The 20,658-nt window shown below is 42.1% G+C and overlaps 1 protein-coding gene and 1 pseudogene across 1 annotated transcript; both read left to right on the forward strand.

Annotated features, from left to right (window-relative positions):
* Positions 1–20,658, forward strand: part of LOC104380307 (eukaryotic translation initiation factor 2D-like) — a 777,252-nt pseudogene that overhangs the window by 121,425 nt on the left and 635,169 nt on the right.
* Positions 12,824–20,561, forward strand: LOC147526453 (fibrillin-1-like). Its single transcript, XM_086629150.1, is given in 6 exon segments — positions 12,824–12,839; positions 15,849–15,977; positions 17,651–17,770; positions 19,551–19,576; positions 19,579–19,790; positions 20,471–20,561. Coding segments are annotated over 6 exon segments (594 nt in total).

A 20,658-nucleotide genomic window follows, 5' to 3' on the forward strand; every position in this document is an offset into this window, starting at 1 on the left:
GAGAGTTGGCCTTTCGTTAGCACTCCTCTTGACAGCTTGGAGAGCCGCAGAGCTCTCTTCCAGACTGTCCCCGTAATTCAAAGGCAATTCGCCCATCCCAATAGAATCCTTTGGAGATATTTCTGCTTGTAGAGCTCTAACAGGGAAGAAATGCACTACGGAATAAACTAGTAACAAAGGCACAGCTCTGCTGGCTGAAGCAGAAGGTGCAGCTTTTTCAGGAATTGGTACTTAAGGCTTCTGAAGAAGACTAAAACCACTTCACTAAAGCTGATGTTAGCTGATGTCATTCAAATTGAAGTATCGTAAAAGAGTGAAGTGTAAGTTTTTTGCACCATGATGCTTATGCGATCTCATTTTCATTTATTCTGACACTTCCTCATCTGTGTTTTTCTTAATGCAGTGCCCCTTTAAGTTGCATGATTAAAGTAACTCTACAAAATAATAAGCATTTCCAAACCTCATTTTCAGAACTGTTATGAAGGAGAAAATCAACCTGCAGAAAGCAAATTGCATATTCCAAAATTTGAAAATTACAAGGCAAGTTTTAGGAGGAAACTCGAGTGCAGGTAAATCCAGATAAAACTCAGGACACTGCGTGTAACATTTTCTTTTCTGTGTCTGGAGTTAGTATCATGCAGTCACTCGGCAGTAACTGGATGTCTCCAGATGCAGTAGCTGAGGTAATGCTGCAAGTCTGAGAATTATAATACCCTATAAAAAAAGAGTGTTGTTTAGATAAAACATACGCCTTAATGCATTCGAGTGAGAGTTACTTTCCACTAGCTGTCAGCAGCTCCCTTGTTGCTGCCGGATTTGCCTTTTCCACAGAAATGTATAGTGCAACTTGAGTGTGTTTATAATACACTGTCTATACTATGCTGGGACTCACCTCTCTTTGGGGTTTTTTACAGATATCGATGAGTGCAGTTCCTTCTTCGGTCAGGTGTGCAGAAACGGACGGTGTTTCAATGAAATTGGTTCCTTCAAGTGTTTGTGTAATGAAGGATGTGAACTTACTCTGGATGGGAAGAACTACACTGGTGTGCATGACACCGCATGGAGATGTTAAATAATCCATGCTGAAATAATCCAACTGTTAGCTCCCATCTGGAGGGAAGCACCACAATCTGATTATCTAAGTATAAAACACAGTAGAAGTAAGTGGGTTTTGGAATAGCTGTTGATCTTCAAGATTTAAATGCCTTAGAAAAAGGAACTTAGAGAAGAATCCTTCAGTCTTTTTCATGACTAAGCCTGTTTTGTTGCCATAAGAATTATGTGGTTCTAAACCTTTCTTGATTCCATCTGCTCTCCAAAGATACTAACGACTGTGTGGCACTACCTGGTTCATGCTCTCCTGGTACCTGTCAAAATTTGGAAGGATCATTCGGATGCATCTGTCCACTAGGAGATAAAGTAAAAAGTGAAAATTGCATTGGTAAGGCAAGTTGTAACTGTTGCTTCTGAACAATTTAGAAATTAGAAAAAGTATCTGGTTCTAATTTGGTGAAAAGTAGTTGAACAGTGTGATGTTTGTGAATGTTGCCCGACTTGAAATCATGGTGACAGGGAAGCAGTAAGTAGGGAAAAATCTTCAGCAAGAGGTTTCAAAAGTGGAAGGTGAGATATTTTGTGCTGTATTTTACTACATTTTGTATGTTAACTTCTTCATTAATGCAAACAAAAAATTTGCCTTTTCAAATAACCAGTGGTTTATCTTTCCCTTGCTTTTCCTTTTTTTATTTAAATACCATTCATAGAACAAACCAGCCTGTGTACTGGGTTTACATAATGTTTGCAGAAAGGTAGTTACTGGGAATCAATGCATGAACTAAGCTTCTGGCTTCAGGGGGCTATGAAATTTAAAAATCTTGATAAAATTGTGGATCTTGTGGGAGCACTTGCTTAAATTAGGTGCTTCTAACAACTGTTTTCTGATTTGGTGTTTTGTATAATGTCTCTCAAGTGCTCTCACAGGAGGAGGCAGAGGGTCCAGCAGACCCTTCCTCAGTTTGCATGTTCTTGTTTGTTCACATCAGTCTCGTTTAAAGCCTTGAATATCATTCCGGAGCTGAATGTCGCACAAGGAATTAAGATTTGGTGTGGCAGAGAATGAGAAATAAATCCAACTTAGCACTCCCTTTTCCAGCAGAGCAAAGCACAGGACTACTGCGAATTTCCTGGGCATTCAAACTAACTCTGTGGGGACCTTGGCAAGGAAGACGCGCTCAACTGGTTTTAGGTCGCGAACCTCAAAGCCTTCAGTTTCTGCGTGGTCAGAGGACAGAGTAAGCACCTGTCTCTCCACTGTGACTATATTAAGAAACCTGGTTTTCAGCCCACTGAGGTTGGCTGGTGTGACACGTTCGCCCACATAAATCCTAATCATAAATGAGCAGCTTGTCCTTGTGTGGACTGAAGAAAACACTGGCGAGGACATAAAGATTTGGCCTGTAGCCACCTAATCTGGTTGGGTGCCAGAACTGGTTCACAGGAACCTTTTTGAATTTTTGTCTGGAACACTAGGAGGTATTTTCTAAGCCCCACAATTCTCTCATCCTTTTGTATCATGCCACCATGTTCGGTTTGCCTGCCAACTTCGTGGTTTCTTTTGGGGCTGCTGTTCCCATGTTAGAAATTATGTTTGAGACTAATTCAAATCACCTGCAGTTGTAAGATCATGTAGACTTTCAAATGAAAGCTTTTGTTTTTCCAGGAATACCACTGTTTATGGCCACTTGAGTATCCTGACAGAATCTCTTGATGTTTTTGACAGAATCAGTGACTGCCAAACAGATTTTTGCCCAACTTGAGTAAAAGGGACTTAATTACATTCTTTTCTTCATTCTGCCATGTGTCCAGAAAATTTGCAGCTAAAGTTCCTAGAAAATGCCTGGATAATCACATGTGATTTTACTAATACTTTCATTAATATTATGACAGCTCTTGCAACATACATTCCTCATTGTACACTTATATAGCCATAGGTCTTTTTTGACAGTTCTTTTAATACCTTTTACTGAAAGACTCAGAAGGGGTTGTACTTGCAGGTATAGCTTTGAACATTATTAAAATACACTTCAGAATTTATTAAATTATAATTACCTTTACAAATTACTTTATCAAGGAGGCTTATATATTCTGTCAGTATTTGCTGAATAGAATAAATTAAAATATAGTTTAGAACAATAGATATGAAAAATTAAAGGTCTGTTAATCTGTCTGTGGCATATATAGATGCTGGATTTGCAGCCTGATACGTCTTGAGCTGCACAATTTTACAGGCACTTGGTGTTTATGTAAGTATTCTTTTATTTTGGTTGAAGTTTTTAATAGTTCTAAACAGATATCTATTTTGAAAAACCCCTACATCTCACATTTAAATAGTCATAGCAATGTATTCTAATTCATACAATTGAAGAGGAAAGAATTTTAAGTAACATATCAAGAGTGGCTGTGGAAGACTGGTAAATACAAATCTGAATTTCTAAATATATATACCTCCCTCTACTAATAACTAGCTACAGTTTCAGTTCAAGAATCAGTCGGTCAGCGTGAAGAAAGCCCACCTTTAATTATAAAGAACCCTCACCATACATATTTTTCAAAGTTCATCTTTGGATGTCTTATGTTTACAGAAAAATAGTTTTCTTATCAGAAATATATCTGCTCCTCTGTTTCAGTCTAAAAGCATTTATTTACTGTTTGTATTATAAAGATGACAAAGAACAGAGAATGGAATTTGGAAAGGAAAGTGCATGCCAGTAAAATGCTCTAATTTGAAAGAGTTAGTGGAAGCTTCAGGCTGCTTTCTCTCTTGGGTGCTTTATTGGAGGAGCACCTGCTGCTGAAGTTAATAATCTCTCTTAACCAAGGAACTCACAGCCTGTGGGTTACGGTGAAACTTTTCTCCTTTAATTTACAGATACTAATGAGTGTAACGAGGATCCCAACATCTGTCTCTTTGGCTCTTGTACGAACACTCCAGGAGGTTTCCAGTGCATCTGTCCTGCAGGTTTTGTGCTGTCTGATAATGGACGGGGATGTTTTGGTAAGTTAATGATTAAGGAGTTTAATAACTTACTCTAACAGATAACAGATACTCTGTAGGATGACTGCAGGTCCCTTCCAAACTATACCCTTGCGAGGGCTGGAAAGTGCTTTCGAAAGAGTGTGAAAAATACAGACCTAACATTATTCCTTTCAGGGCTAGAGAGTCATCATCTAACCAGGTAGGAGGTGTGAGCTCCACGTAACTGTATTTTCTTCTTGTAGACACTCGCCAGAGCTTCTGTTTCACTAAGTTTGAGAGTGGGAAATGCTCAGTGCCAAAGGCTTTCAACAGCACAAAAGCAAAGTGTTGCTGCAGTAAAATGCCAGGAGAAGGATGGGGTGATCCTTGTGACCTCTGTCCAAAGGAAGAAGAAGGTACACATCAAGATTTAAAATAAAGTCTTTTTAGGTGGGAGAAAAGGAAGACCACATCTGTGTTATACTTTTTTGATCATTAGAAGGAGAGAGCTATTTGACATTCTCCCTTAATGGCCTTTTCTAGAACCATTTTCAGGTCAACAAAAGGAACAAAATTAAATAGAAGAAATGAAAGATACAGAGAAAGACTGAGTTCTTGGTTTTGCTCTGTAGAGAAACGAACTAGTAGCCTCCATCTGTAGATCTAGCCTGCTTCAGGCAAAAGAGAGGAGCAAAATGGAACTGTGTCAAGAATCCCTGAATTAATGGACAGTTTTCAGTTCTTGGTTTTCTCCAAGTACAGAAAGGGGACGGCACCAAGCATGGGCACACGGAAGCTCAGTGAGTTGTAGTGCTGCTTCCCTGACCTAGAGACAGTGTTATCTGTGCGTCTGGCCAGACAGCGCAATGGCCGCGATTTAAACAGTTGACAGTTTTGAAAAATGTGATACAGAAGATTTTTCAATGGCTTTCACCGTCTGTCATGGTTCTCTCTCTCTCACTCACTTGTCTTTTAAAAAACATACCTCTACAGTTGCTTTTCAGGACCTATGTCCATATGGTCATGGAACTATTCCTGGAATTGATGATACACGTGAAGGTAGGTATTCTTTTCCCTGATAATTTAAAAAAAAAATATGTATTTATACTTAAAACTAGACTTGGATATTACATACAGGATATGAATGCTTAGTCCCCACAGCCCCGGGTGACAGGAGGCTGACCTTTAATAAATGTGGAGCCGTTATGAAATGATAGTTAGAAGATTTGAAATTGCAGGGCTAGAGACAAACAGAACAGGGCGCTTCGGTTTTTAAAATGCTTTTTTAAAGCTTAACACAGGAATGCATCAGCCAAGTGGTTGCTAATATCTTCCTGCTTTTTAGATGTCACTGAATGCCTTGAAAGCCCAGAGGTTTGCTCAGATGGTCACTGCATCATTACTGACGGATCGTTCTGCTGTGAGTGCCCCATGGGATACAACTTAGATTACACTGGAGTACATTGCATGGGTGTGCCCATCTTTCACGAATTCTGAGAGTTTTAACACTGGAATTTAAAACACAATTTGAAATGTTTCCCAGTTCTCTTCAGTTTGCATTTGTTCCTTATATGCAGATCCTGATGAATGTTCAATTGGCAACCCGTGTGGAAACGGTACGTGCGCTGACGCGACCGGCAGTTTTGAGTGCAGCTGTCGTGAAGGATTTGAGCCAGGCCCAGTGATGAATTGTGAAGGTAACTTGTTCTCTTTATTTTTTTTCTTTCGAGTTTTGTCTAGTCCTTGCTATTCAGATTACTATATCAACCAGGTCTTTGGTGCTATAATAACTAGGAGGAAAAAAAGTTTATCTGCTTGAAATGTGTCCTTGAAAAAGAAGTCCTGAATTGATTTAAGCAGCATTTTCAGTTTATCACAGGATTGTCCAGACTCCCATGTTGTGGTATGTTACATTATTCAGCTGTTTGTTGTACAGGGGGTGGGGGGAGGGGGAGGCAGGGAAAAGTAACTGTTGAGCTCCCAGAATATCCTCATAAATGGTACACTAGCCGTGGCAAAAATGCCTGGATTTGCAGAGCCTTTTTTGTCACTTGGACAGAGCAGTTAAGAACTGACCCTCTCCTCACAGTTACAGTAACAAGTGAGTTCCACTGAACGTAACAAATTGAAAATGACTAACAACTTTCCCCAGTTCAGTCTGCATATACAACAGCTGAGGACATAGGGAAAATAGGATGTAAACTAGGGGATGCATCCCTGCTGAGTGGGTTTAGTATCCCCTTATGGATCTCTTGTCCAGTACCGTCTTGAATCTGCTGATACCAACTGCCTGCACAGCCTCTTGTGGCAGCAAGAGCCAGAATGTCACTACTCTCCCTACTTAGAGAAGTATTTTCTCTCATCTGTTTTAAACTAATCCACTATTGGGGTGATACAAGTACCTGTTATTTTCATAGTGTGGGATTTGTGTATAACCATTCTGCTGTCATTGGATGTTGATCAGGATGCTTCCTACAAATTTTGTGGTTTATGAATCATAATTAGTTTGCTTTCTGAAGCAAGGATTCTTTTTTTTAGAGTTGGAAAAAAAGCTGATATCACTCATCACACAAAAATACATTAAAAATTATCATATAATAAAAATCTGAAATAAGCCTGTCCCAACTTGTCATTCTAAGCTTAAGTAGTTCCATACTTGAGCTTTACTATTTTTCAGCAGAGCTTTGTTCAGTTTTCTCTTACTCAAAACCAAACATCCACGAGTTTCTGGTTTGAATGATTACATTTCTGATGCTTCTTAGCTGATAAGAGAAGCACAGGTATAGAAAACTTTCTTGGTGGTTGTTTTCAAGCTTAGTGGAGAATGATCATTTTGTTCCTTTCTGTTCAGGTATAAACGAGTGTGCTCAGAATCCCTTGCTGTGTGCTTTTTGTTGTATCAACACTTATGGTTTCTATGAATGCACATAGAATCATAGAATCATAGAATCATAGAATCATAGAATGGTTAGGGCTGGAAGGGACCTTCAAAGGTCATCTAGTCCAACCCCCCTGCAAGGAACAGGGATATCTCCAACTAGATCAGGTTGCTCAGGGCCTCATCCAACCTGGCCTTGAACGTCTCCAGGGATGAAGCATCCACCACTGTTACTGATGTTGATAAGTTACTGGTGTTGATAAGTTTCTTATTCCGGATTTTCGGTAACACCACCTCTCTGGGCAACTTGTTCCAGTGTTCTACAACTCTCATGGTAAAAAATTTTTTCCTAATATCCAATCTGAATCTACTTCCCTCTATTTTAAAACCATTACCCCTTGTCCTATCACAACTGGCCCTCCTGAACAGCCTCTCCCCATCTTTCTTGTAGGCCCCCTTGAGGTACTGGAAGACCGCTATAAGGTCACCCCGGAGCCTCCTCTTCTCCAGGCTGAACAGCCCCAACTCTTTCAGCCTGTCCTCATAGGAAAGGTGCTCCAGCCCTCTTATCATCTTCGTGGCCCTCCTCTGGACCCTCTCCAACTGGTCCATGTCCTTCTTATGTTGGGGACTCTAGAACTGGATGCAATACTCCAGGTGAGGTCTCACGAGGGCAGAGCAGAGGGGAAGAATCACCTCCCTCGACCTGCTGGCCACGCTCCTCTTGATGCAGCCCAGGACGCGGTTGGCCTTCTGGGCCGCAAGAGCACACTGCCGGCTCATATTGAGTTTCTCGTCCACCAGTACTCCCAAGTCCTTCTCCTCAGGGCTGCTCTCGATCCATTCTCCGCCCAGTCTGCATTTGTGCCTGGGATTGCCACGACCCAGATGTAGGACCTTGCACTTGGCCTGGTTAAACTTCATGAGGTTGGCACGGGCCCACCTCTCCAGCCTGTCGAGGTCCCTCTGGATGGCATCCCTCCCTTCCAGCGTGTCGACGGCACCACACAGCTTGGTGTCATCGGCGAACTTGCTGAGGGTGCACTCCATGCCACTGTCCACGTCACCGACAAAGATGTTGAAGAGGGCCGGGCCCAACACGGACCCCTGAGGCGCGCCACTCGTGACCGGTCTCCACTTGGACATCGAGCCGTTGACCACTACTCTCTGAGTGCGGCCATTGAGCCAATTCCTTATCCACCGAGTGGTCCATCCATCAAACCCATGCCTCTCTAGTTTAGAGAGAAGAATGTCGTGCGGGACAGTGTCAAAAGCTTTGCACAAGTCCAGGTAGATGACATCCGTTGGTCGACCCTTGTCCACCGATGCTGTCACCCCATCGTAAAAGGCCACCAAGTTGGTCAGGCACGATCTGCCTTTGGTGAAGCCATGTTGGCTGTCACCCACCACCTCCTTGCTCTCCATGTGCCTTAGCATGGTTCCCAGGAGAATCTGCTCCATGACCTTGCCAGGCACAGAGGTGAGGCTGACCGGACTGTAGTTGCCCGGGTCCTCCTTTTTCCCCTTTTTAAAAATGGGGGTTATGTTCCCTCTCTTCCAGTCATCGGGGACCTCGCCAGACCGCCACGACTTCTCAAATACAATGGCCAGTGGCTTGGCAACTTCATCCGCCAGTTCCTTCAGGACCCGCGGATGGATCTCATCAGGTCCCATGGGCTTGTGCACCTTCAAGTTTCTCAGATGTTCCCAAACCTGTTCTTCAAGTACAGTGGGCGGTGGTTCATCCTCACAGTCCCTGCTAGTTCTTTCCACAGCTTGGGTGGTAAGACAAGAGGCTTTATCAGTGAAGACTGAGGCAAAAAAGTCATTGAGTACCTCAGCCTTCTCTATGTCCCGGGTAACCAGAGCACCAGTATCCTTCCGGAGGGGGCCTACATTCTCTTTGGACTTCCTTTTGTCCCCTACATACCTATAGAAGCTTTTCTTATTGCTTTTTATATCCCTTGCCAAATTCAATTCCTTCAGGGCTTTAGCCTTCCTCACTTGATCCCTGGCCACTCGTACGGCTTCTCTGTATTCCTCCCAGGCTATCTGTCTCCACTTCCACCCTCTGTAGGCTAACCTCTTCATTTTCAGTTGGTCCAGGAGCTCCTTGCTCATCCACACAGGCCTCCTGGTCTTTTTGCCCGACTTGTTCTTCATCGGGATGCACCTCTGCTGAGCTTGGAGGAGGTGCTCCTTGAATGTGGACCAACTTTCCTGGGCCCCTCGTCCCTCCAGGGCCGCCTCCCATGGCACTTTGCCCATCAGGTCCTTGAAGAGGCCGAAGTCCGCCTTCTTGAAGTCTAGGGTACAGAGCTTGCTGAATGGTTTCCGTGCTGCCCCGTGGATCTTGAACTCCACCGTGTTGTGGTCACTGCAGCCAAGGCTGTCCTTAAGTTTCACTTCGCCCACCAGTCCCTCCCTGTTGGTGAGCACAAGGTCAAGCATGGCACCCCTCCTTGTCAGCTCCTCTATCACCTGCAGGAGGAAGTTGTCGTCCACGCATTCCAGGAACCTCCTGGACTGCCTGTGCCCTGCCGCATTGTCTCTCCAACAGATGTCAGGGTGGTTGAAGTCCCCCATGAGGACCAGGGCTTGTGACCGCGAGGCTGCTCCTATCTGGCTATAAAGCACCTCATCTGCTCTGTCCTCCTGGCCAGGTGGCCTGTAACAGACCCCTACCGTAACATCCCCTATCCGTCCCCGTCCTCTAATCTTGACCCATAAGCTCTCTGTCAGCTCGTCCTCCGACCCCAGGCGAAGCTCCATGCACTCCAGCCAGCAACTGACGTAGAGAGCGACACCCCCTCCTCGTCTCCCCTTCCTGTCCTTTCTAAAAAGCTTATACCCCTCCATGTTGACACTCCAGTCATAGGAGTCGTCCCACCACGTCTCCGTGATGCCAATAAGGTCGTAGCCCTGCTCATGTGCACGCATCTCCAGCTCATCCTGTTTATTTCCCATGCTGCGTGCGTTGGTGTACATACACTTTGGCTGGGCTCCCGACAAAGCCGACTCGCTGGCTGGAGCGACAGGGGTTCTCTTGGGTGGCAGCATAAGTTCATTTGAACATACCTGTGATCCTTCCTCAGCCTCTGGACCCTCGGTGCTGGCACTGGCGCCATGCTGACAGCGGTGGGCTGAACTGTGCTCCCCCTCCCCCAGCAATACTAGTTTAAAGCTCTTTGCATAAGTCTGGCAAGCCTTCGTCCAAGCACCTTCTTCCCTTTCTTGGTTAGGTGCACGCCATCTGCCCCTAGAAACGCAGGCTTCTCAAAATTTACCCCATGGTCAAAATACCCAAAGCCCTGGCTGTGGCACCAGTCCCTGAGCCATGAGTTAACCTGCCAGATACGTTTGGCCCTTGCAGGTCCCTGCCCCTCAACTGGAAGCACTGATGAGAACACTATCTGTGCCCCAGAGTCCTTGACTGCTGCACCCAGGGCCCTGAAGTCCCTTTTGATGTTTTTCAGGTTGCTGACAGCTGTATCACTGGCACCCACATGAAACACCAGTAGTGGGTAATAGTCTGTGGGCCGTATGAGGCCAGGTATTCTCTCAGTAACATCCCTGATACGAGCGCCCGGGAGACAGCATACCTCCCGAGACAGTGCATCGGGTCAGCAGATGGGTGCCTCCGTACCTCTTAGGAGGGAGTCACCCACTACCACCACGCGCCTTTTTTTCTTGGTGGCGCTAGTTACCACACTTGTTGGTTGAGCTGCCTCGTCTTTCTCCAGTGCCTCCCCCGAGGTGCTAGGTTTTACTTCTTCGGTCTGCAGAGTGGCAAAGCGGTTCTGCAGGGGTATCGTGGGGTTCTGGGGAAGCTGCTGCTTCTTCCTGCTGCGCCTGCTGCGCCGTACAACTTCCCATTTGTTGGCATCTTCTGCCTTCTTACATGTCCAGTTGGCTGTGAACTAAGAGAAGACCAAAAGATGTGCAAAGGTAATGACTGACTTCTAGACTTTTCCCACGACTTCCTTCACTCTGAGCTGGCCAAAGCATAATCCAAATGTTGCTCTGCTGCAAGTGTTTTCTGCTGCTTCTTATACGTTACAAAGAACCCACGAGATTAAAGCTTTCGTCTCAGGGCGCAGTCCATAAGGAATGGAATAGGATCGTGTTACTAGGAAAGTCCTTTTCAGACTTAATCAGTTGTAGATTTTCCAATTTTGCAAATATTACACTGAATAATTAATGCATTCTATGAGTCTGATATATTTTCTTGTCACAATTTGCTTGATTATTTTTATTGTACTTTTGTAAAGATGAAAATGAATGCCGCACCAAGCCAGGTATCTGTGAAAATGGTTGTTGCATGAACGTTATTGGGAGCTACAGATGGGAATGTAGTGAAGGATTCCTGTCAAGACCATCAGGCATTGGGTGTCTTGGTAAGTGCCCCTTTGGTACACATTTCATCTTACGTTAAAATATAAAAGATGCAGAGCGTGAATTAGGCTTCTGGGTATGTAACAACTCTCATATCTACAGAAATTAAATAATGATCCTGATTAATTCACCAGTGATACGATAGTAAATAATGACAGGAATAAAGAGCATCTAGAGAATGTCAGCTGAGTCTAGCAATCAGGGGCCTCACATAGAAGTGTCTAAATTCCACAGGACATAAATATGGTACTGAGCAACACTATCCAGACAAAAAGAGGTATTTTTAAAGAAGAAGCAGAATTTAGTTAGCTCAGGTAGATCCAAAACTGGGATGCAGAGCAAAAAAAAGTGTTTGCATATTCAGAATAGGATCTTAAGCACCACAGTACTGCAACTAGGTATCTGAATTTTCTGTACCTTCAATTCAAAAAATTGCAAGATACATTCAAAAGTTTTGAGGCAGACCTTCACATTAAATGCTGATGAAGGGTTTTATATTCGTCAACCTATATTTTCTTTTTGGTGTGTTCAAACTTGTCATTTGCACTATAAAATTAATTGTTCTGGTTTTAGAAATCGAATAGAACTGAAAAACCTTACTTTTTCACGATCAGTGTTCAAGTGCAGATACTTCAGGGTGTTTTACAATACTGAAACTGTGTATTTATTAGTCTTCTTGTATCAAAACCACTTGTATAATAGCTTTTGTAAGTAGAATAAAACCACCTCCCTGTAAATTGTCATCAGTAGTGTGCTGACTTCATGGCAGAGCAATAACATTGGAAGTGCAGGATATTTCCTAAGGATTAAGACCAGATGGGAAGAGGATGCCGCAGACTGTTAACCCCAGCCAGTCATTAATGCCAAGGAAATACCCTGATTGGAGCTCCTTGTTGCTTTCTAGTATTTAATGTACAATTTTCGTATTATTTTCTGGAAATTACGCTTTGGGTTAGTTTGCTCAGTGCTGCTTTTCCTTTAGGGCTTCCTGGGTCAGATATTACAATGAAAGACGAGTCTGGCAGAAACAAAGCATTTCTTCAGAATTAAAGCACAAACATTAAGTCTTGAATTACATTATTTTAAATACATTGTGCAAACCTTTATATTCCGTTCACACTGAAAGTTATTCCACATCTCAGACTGGGGACAAAGCATTCTATGTTCTTCAAATCATAGTGTGCAGAAAGACCTGCACAATATACCTATCTAGGAGAACAGAAATCTGCTGAGTGTTGCAAATCACTACAGCAAACATGCTGTCTCACACAACCGACACTTTCGGTGAGGACAGCTTGTTTGATGTAAACAGGAAGTTACTGGGCACTTAAAGTAAGTAAGCAGATTCTGCTCCTCGTAATGCAAAAGAGAAGGTCAGCTGGGTGTTGATACAAACACTCTGTCTGAGCGATCTGAGGGATTTTAACTTTCAGCTTGAAGAGGAAATAAATAAAATCTTTCACTTAAAAACATAAGCGTCTGTCAGAGCATAGTTGGCAATGTCTCCATTTTAACTAACAGGTAAGACGGGTGACATGGCCTATTTGGAAGGTACCATCTCTGCAAAATTTAGCATTGCTATTAGCACTGAAAGCTGGGATCTCTGCTCTCCTCAGCTGCCTGTTCAAAGGAACTTAATAACTGAAGTTTTGCTCCTCTTTCATGATTAACACGTATTAACCAAAAGGTTTAAAAAGTAAGGAAAACAGAATTAGAAAGGGACAGGTCATCAGTAATGCCATAAAAATCTTTTTTTTTTTTCCCTCCAACAGAAACCAGGACCGCCTCTGAAAAAGTACTGAGGTGCATAGGTACTTTTAAGTGCTAAGGATTTTGTCATTTAAACCACATCAGGATAATTACAGAGGATCAGACATGCTCCTTTGGCCGGTAAAACAAACTTCCAACTCCGCTCCAAGTAAACCGTTCAAATGCAAGCCAAGCACAGGCAGCTGACGTGGAAGCTCGGTTTGGCCCGAAGCCTGTTTTACTCTCAGTCAAGCTCACCAGGTATGCCCCAGGGCACAACTTTCCTAGAAGTAAAAGTGGTATCCAACTCATGCAGGTACTGAACGTTAGGGATGTCTGGAATCCACTTGGAATGCCAACGGATTATCAGAAGACACAACAAATCGGAAAGGCTAAGTCAAAATAGACTTCACAGACTGGTTGCTAATAATCTTCTGGTGCTTGCATGCGTTGACAGAGAGCCAGAATAATATATCCAATGCTTGATGGATCACGTTTATCTCCTACTCCTTCTCACTCTCTCCAGTTCTTCCTTACAGATAATTGCCAAGGGTTTTGCTTGGCTGAAGTTTTGCAGACCATGTGTCAGATGGCTTCAAGCAGCCGGAATCTTGTCACTAAATCTGAGTGCGGCTGTGATGGAGGTCACTAAATCTGAGTGCTGCTGTGATGGAGGCCGGGGCTGGGGTAACCAGTGTGAGCTCTGTCTGCTCCCTGGAACCACTCAGCATGAGAAACTCTGTCCACATGGACCAGGCTATACTACAGATGGAAGAGGTATTTGCAGGGATGAAAAGAGGCAGGAAAAGGGAAAAGAATATGCCCACATATTTAAGAAAACGCAGAATTCTCTTTGAAGTTCCTTTCAAGAATTTCCTGCGAAAGAACAGTTTTTAAGTGCTGCTGAGAGACTAGAAATTAAAACCACCTTTCAACAGTAGCTGCAACCAGAATACTCACAGCTGTGCAGAATTTTCAGAGTTGGGATTAAAGCAGGAGGTACCAACCAGTAACCAAAAGCTAGAAATGATCCCAAAGCTCTTATGTGCTGAATAGTTGCATACATGGCAAAGGCAACAAGAGTTGTTCTAACAGTGGCACTGAGTGCTCTGCAGTTACTGTTGCCACACAGGATGCTGGAGCTAACGTATGTTTTTAAATTGTGGTGAAAATTTTTTGACGTCCTCTAACTGCCCGTAAGAAAATTCACTTCTATGAGTTTTGTATTCTGAGTGAGCAAAACTGGAACCTGATTACCCAGTGAAATAGCAGGAAGGTTTTGATAGAGAAAACAATAATGAAAGTTTGAAGGATGTTTGACTTGGAGCTCAGATCCATTTTTAAGGAGAAAGAAAGGATAAAGTAAGATTCAGCCTCTTAATCCTCAGTTGTTTTTTTAAATGGTACATGATGATGTATCAACCTCTGTAAACCTTTGTATCAAAGCAGTTTTTTCCCTTTCTCTCTTTTATCTCTTTCTTTTCCTAATACACGCTTCTGTTTTTGTATTTCAAAAATAGAAGCATTTCAGTTGCAGTTGTACAACCATTTTGATTGACAAACCGGCTCATTACTTCGTGGTCTACATTTTCCCACTTTCCTGTTGGTTAACACATAGAAGTATACCATAGTATGCCCAAAAATAAATGCTTAGTCCTTAGATGAAAATATAAATGCCACTCTTACTCTCGTATATTACTCTTTCACGACACTCACTTTGTTAGTCTAGTGACAACACCGTAGAAACTCCACAGCAACACATCCATAGAGAAAGAAATAGGAACTCTGAACAAAGGTGAATTGGGGACTTTTTCTACAAACGTTTATCTCTTAAATATAGTGCTGTTTAGAAAACACCCTTCAAAGACAGACAAAGAAATCAGCACAACAGATACTTAACAGTTTCTCTCCTTAGATCTTGATGAGTGCTCCCAGTCTCCTAAACCGTGCAATTTTGTCTGCAAGAACTCAGAAGGGAGCTATCAGTGCTCACGTCCTCAGGGCTACGTCCTTCAAGAAGATGGAAAGACATGTAAAGGTAAAGAAAGTTATACACAGTAACTTTTAATTTTGTTGCATCTTGACGTAAAAGGAAATAGTTTTGAAGTGTGGTATTTTTACCAATTTAGACTATATGTACCTCTGTTTTGTCGACTTTTCTTAAGACAACACCATCTCTTACTTTCAGATCTTGATGAATGTCAAACCAAACAACACAACTGTCAGTTTCTCTGTGTCAGCACCCTTGGAGGCTTCACATGCAAATGTCCACCTGGTTTTACGCAACATCACACAGCTTGTAGTGGTAAGAAAAACATTAGTTTTCTTGCATCAGTTTTGCTATAAGAACAACAGTTGTACATATATAACACGTTATTATATTCTAAGTATAACCAGATGGAGGCAAAGGAGTGAAGTATTAAGATGTGATTTAAAATGTAGTTAAACAAAACCAGATTGCCTTTTCTTTTGTAATAGATACAGATGTCTTTAGATCTTAAGCACGTGTATGAATCTTGCCCACTGAAACTGTTGTAGTTCAGCTAATACGGAAGTGCAGCATTTTTCCACCCTCAGCAAATTACATACCTGGTCTTTTGCACTCAACTGAATTACAACTCGCACTTGCAATTTATTAATTTCTCATAGCTCTGCGTGAGTCGTCAGGTTATCTGACGTGTAAATTTGAAAAACTACGTTTTCAACATAAACCTCTGTGGATTTCAGTCTTTTAAGAAATGTTATCTGAACATGTCTAAAATGGTGCCAGAAGGTGTATCAAGCACCTTCTCTTTCCTCTGCATTTTTAAGATAACAATGAATGTGGTTCTCAGCCATCGCTTTGTGGATCAAAAGGAATTTGCCAGAACACTCCTGGAAGTTTTACCTGTGAATGTCAAAGAGGATTTTCTCTGGATTCAACTGGGTTAAACTGTGAAGGTAACTCAAGAAGGTCAAATTTATTATGATGCAAATCCTTCCTTCTGTGTCTACTGAATCTTATGATGTCAAAGACAGCTAAAACAGAGCACCAGCCATAGTAAAAGTAAATACCAAAAAGAAATAGGAATGTATTTGCATAATTTTAAGCATAATCATATGTAAGAACATACTGCCTAAGTAATTGTCACGTAAATTAGAATAAAAAGTTACGTTTTAGCTGAGCTATTGACAACAGTTTCCAGACTGCCATTTCAACTTGACGTGAGTTGATGCATCTAAAAGTCTAGTTGTTTCTTCTTTTTCATTTTCATACAGTCTAAACAGAATCTCTCTACAACTTTTATTTCAGCTAAATACAGTTATCCACCTGAGGGCATCTAAGATTAGATTCTAATTTACATACTGTAAGTCTTCTACCATAGAGATACACATTCAGAAGGGTAATTCACTACAGTTAAAATACAAATTATATTATTGAGTTTCATCTCTTTCTGTTGGCCCAAAAGGGAGCTCCAGTCAGGACATCTCTGTTTGAGAGCTCCACATTATTCAGTGGGCCTCAGATATTGAGCAAAGAAGAATATAAAAGGCAGTACTGCAGCCATCTGGCTGCTGAGCATTAGAAATGCAGAGGTATACGTGCACAAATTTATGGCATCTCAAAATGTCAGCTGTCTTGATACAGCATTTAAAACAGGAATGGATATCCAGAGCCTGTTTCTAGAGTAACAGTGCAGAATATACACAGCCAGAAGTTTTAGAAAGCATTCTCTTCTGTCAGATTACTGTGTTCTCATAAATTAGATGCATTCTTACTGTGTACTTTACACACCACCTACGAAACAAAACACTGAAGTATACATATCAAAGCATTCACGAGATACGTATGCAACTAGCATATCAGAACTGCTCTATATGTCATTACTGATAAAACAACAGCTTTCAGTTCCTGGCATGATGGTTTTCTGTACCTCAGGCTTTGGGACATCACAGTTCCTTTAAATTTGTTTCAAACTGTGAACAACTAGAGTGTAACTTGGAATCTGAGATACCATGCATGACTTTTTATTTTCTACTAGAACTGTAAGCTGTACCTGACACATTAGGCTGCCTGCAATCCACTTCTTGTAGCAGACACTATTTCAGATGAGTGAGGTTTTACATTTTGTTTTTTCTTTGTGGTTTTCTCGTTTATTTACACGTACCTCAGAGACTTTTTAGATGGCTTTTTCTTTTTAATTGCAAAAGTAAGCACTTACATCCAAATTTTGTATTTATTCCTCACATTGAAACATTTCAATATGCTCTAGGAAACTGAAAGCTTAGTCCTACACAGTTGGTTTGAAAACTGAAATAAAAAACCATTCAGATTCTAAACATTACATCAGAGCAACATCATGTGGGATTACCAGGACTAGTGTTTCTTACTCCCAATCTAAGCAATATAAAGGCTCAAAAGCTCCAACTGGATTATTGATAGGTAGAACACTACATTAATTGACTTTCAGGCTTTCCGAAAGACTAACCTGAATGGTGCTTCCATCTTGCAGCAGTATTCCTCTGTCATAAATAACCGGTGTTTCAATGATTATGATCAAAGTGAGTAACATGTTTGGCAACATGTGTAATCATGTGTTCTTTCATGTTCTACTTCTCTCCCAATTGCAAAGATGTGGATGAATGTGATGGAAACCACAGGTGCCAGCATGGCTGTCAGAACATCCTGGGTGGATACAGATGTGGATGCCCACAAGGATATATTCAGCATTACCAGTGGAATCAATGTGTTGGTAAGGAGACAGACAGCAGAGAATACATTTAAACAGTAGAGGTGTCACAGTGTTTGTAATGACAAGTGTAGGGCCAAGGACAAGAACAGGCAGGACAAAGGGTATGCAGACACAAATCTTTTTTTCCTCTCTCCTCCTCCTTCCATACACTTTTTACTCCAAATATAAATCAGTGACATAAGGTAACAAGAAATCATACTCGTTCTGTGGAAACTCTGTGTGACAAGGAGTTTTCCAAGTAAGGCCTAAATTCTGACTCCCTTCTCAGAAAAATCTGCATCTTAGCAAGGTGGAAAAATGTTCATTAAATTCCTGAAAGAATCAACGTAAATACCTCTGCTGGGGAAAGAAAAAAAATCCCACCTCTTATCAGTAAGAATCATTCACTATCATTAGCAATTTGAGAGTGCAGCAGAACAGAATCTATAGTGAATGGGGAGAAAAATGTCAACATAACTATTAAGGGTTTCCTACTTCCAAGATACAGTCTTAAGGCCAACATTAGTTCTTTGAGCAGGAAACAGGGACAAATTAATGAGTTCAGCGGTTTTATTGTAGATTTAGCTCATTCAATCCATCATTTCTTTCTGTGTTTCTTGAGTTAAGCTAACTTCCATACCAAATGAAATGTAGGAGATGTTTTTTTAATAAAAACCAACACACACCCAGATGACTCCATCCTGTACCATTCACAAGGAACCATAACAACATATTTACCTTTTCAAGTTTGCTTTCATGGTTCTCTGTTAATGGTGTCATAATCAGAGGATGGCTGTGAGCACTGCCATACATTTCTTATAGACTGATCTTACTGTCCTGACCTGATACATACACATTAGTTTTTTATACCCATTTTACAGTAAGTAGCACACCAGGTAGTTTTTCTGAAGTCCCCGCCACCTTACTTAATACTGCTCTACAGCAAAGAAAGCAGAGGACTAGGGTGGGAGCGAGAGGAACACTCAACAAACAACTCCCACAAAACCCCAAACCAGCTACAGTCTCTGAATATTATAGCTAGTTCTCAAAAGAATGTGTCTCCTGGTAACTGCAGGCAAGAATGGTAAAGCATGAGCTAATGGTATTGGAGGGGAAAACACCTACAGGGAAACAGTACCTGGGTAAGGTGAATAAAAAAGGCAATATGTGCCAACTATCAAAAGCATGATCTTCCACACAACAAGCTACTTTCCTCATTAATTTTTCACAATATAGCTTCGAACCAAGTCACTGATACTGACTGGAGGAGTTGTCTTCTCTGTATCTTAATTCAACACCCAGAAGGTGAAGACGATGCTTCCTTTTCTCTTTTCTTTTGTTGGCTGTTCAGATTCTTTCCCCTTACAGAGCCTGCAGTTTCCACTACAAGCATGTGCTTTGCCCCATCGCTAGATGCCCAGGAACACTGTCACGGTTGGAGTATGACTGGAGTTCCCAGCTCATTTCTCCGCCGTGGACCTTATATGGTAGGAGCGTACCCTGCCAGGGGAAAGAGGAACCCTAAGCAAAACAGGAGATGTACCTTGAAGGAAGGAGGAGCATTAAGTCAATATAGGGTTAACAGAAACATTATTCTAAAGTACCTTTACAGCCCAGCGATGTGTGTTTGGGACCTTTGCCAATGGGATTTTTCATCAGAAACCAAGTCTCTCTGCGATAATGAGGTCAAGGATGTAGCAGAGCCCTAAGACTTACAGATACGCTGATTTGTTAGCTACGTCATGCTTGGCTGATGTCTATCAGATTAGAAGATACCAACATACTTTTGTTTGCTTACTAGATGAAAATGAATGCTCCAATCCTCACGGATTGGAGTGTGCGGTTCTGCTTCTTGCTACAACACACTTGGAAGTTACAAGTGTGCCTGCCCATCTGGATTCTCGTATGACCAATTCTGCAGTGCATGCCATGATGTGAATGAGTGTTCTTCTACCAAGAACCCCTGCAATTATGTTTGTTCCAACACTGAAGGTGGTTACCTTTGTGGCTGTCCACCTGGCTATTACAGAGTTGGACAAGGGTGAGTATCACCACGCAGTCAGTCATTCCAAGGCATATTCAGAAGGCTGTAAAAAGGCTGGACTCTAGTCAGACTGAAGAGCAAAGGTGCAAATGAAGCACAACCTTCTAAGTCCTCCTTTCTACTCCCTTTGCGCACAATATCCATAAACTGGAAAAGAAGACAAGTCTGTACATGCAGCATGACACTCTTTTTAAATCTAGTATGTAAGCAGCATGAAACAATTAGTTCTACTTTCTCCCCCAGTATCAGCAGGAGAATTCCTTCATCACCTTGCTCAGTGAGGACTGTTACTGCATAAGGATGGGTGCTGTCTGTACTGAGATAATTAAGCCACCGTGATCAACCCAGAACATTAAACACAAATTAACATTGTTCTGGTACAGAGCAATGGCTAAATTCTTCCGTTCCAAAGTTCAGGGCAGACTGGTTTGTCCTGTTTCTTGGTAAAACTTGAAAATGAAAATGAGAAAAGCCTACAGGCCTTCAGCCAGTGGTTGCATTTCATTCTGTATGCCACACTAGTGTGACGAAAATGAATGCACCGACCTCCTGCTGAGGAAAGGGAAAGGAAGGGGATACAGACACTGTGGTACAGATTACGTGCACTCACTTTCCATTTAACAGTACAGTTCATAAAACTGCAAGAAGTAACTAAACCAGATGTTTTTATTCAACAGCCACTGTGTCTCAGGGATGGGACTGAACAAAGGCCAGTACCTGCCCCTGGATGGAGATGCTGAAGAAGAGAGAGAATGCTTTGTCACCTGAAGCATGTTACGAGTGCAAAATCAATGGCTGTTCCAAAAAAGACAACAGGAAGAAGAGAAGTGCTAATGACACCGTACGTACCAGGATAAATAGCACT

The sequence above is a fragment of the Tauraco erythrolophus genome, chromosome Z (assembly GCF_009769465.1).
Source record: "Tauraco erythrolophus isolate bTauEry1 chromosome Z, bTauEry1.pri, whole genome shotgun sequence".
In the NCBI taxonomy this organism is placed as follows: Eukaryota; Metazoa; Chordata; class Aves; order Musophagiformes; family Musophagidae; genus Tauraco; species Tauraco erythrolophus.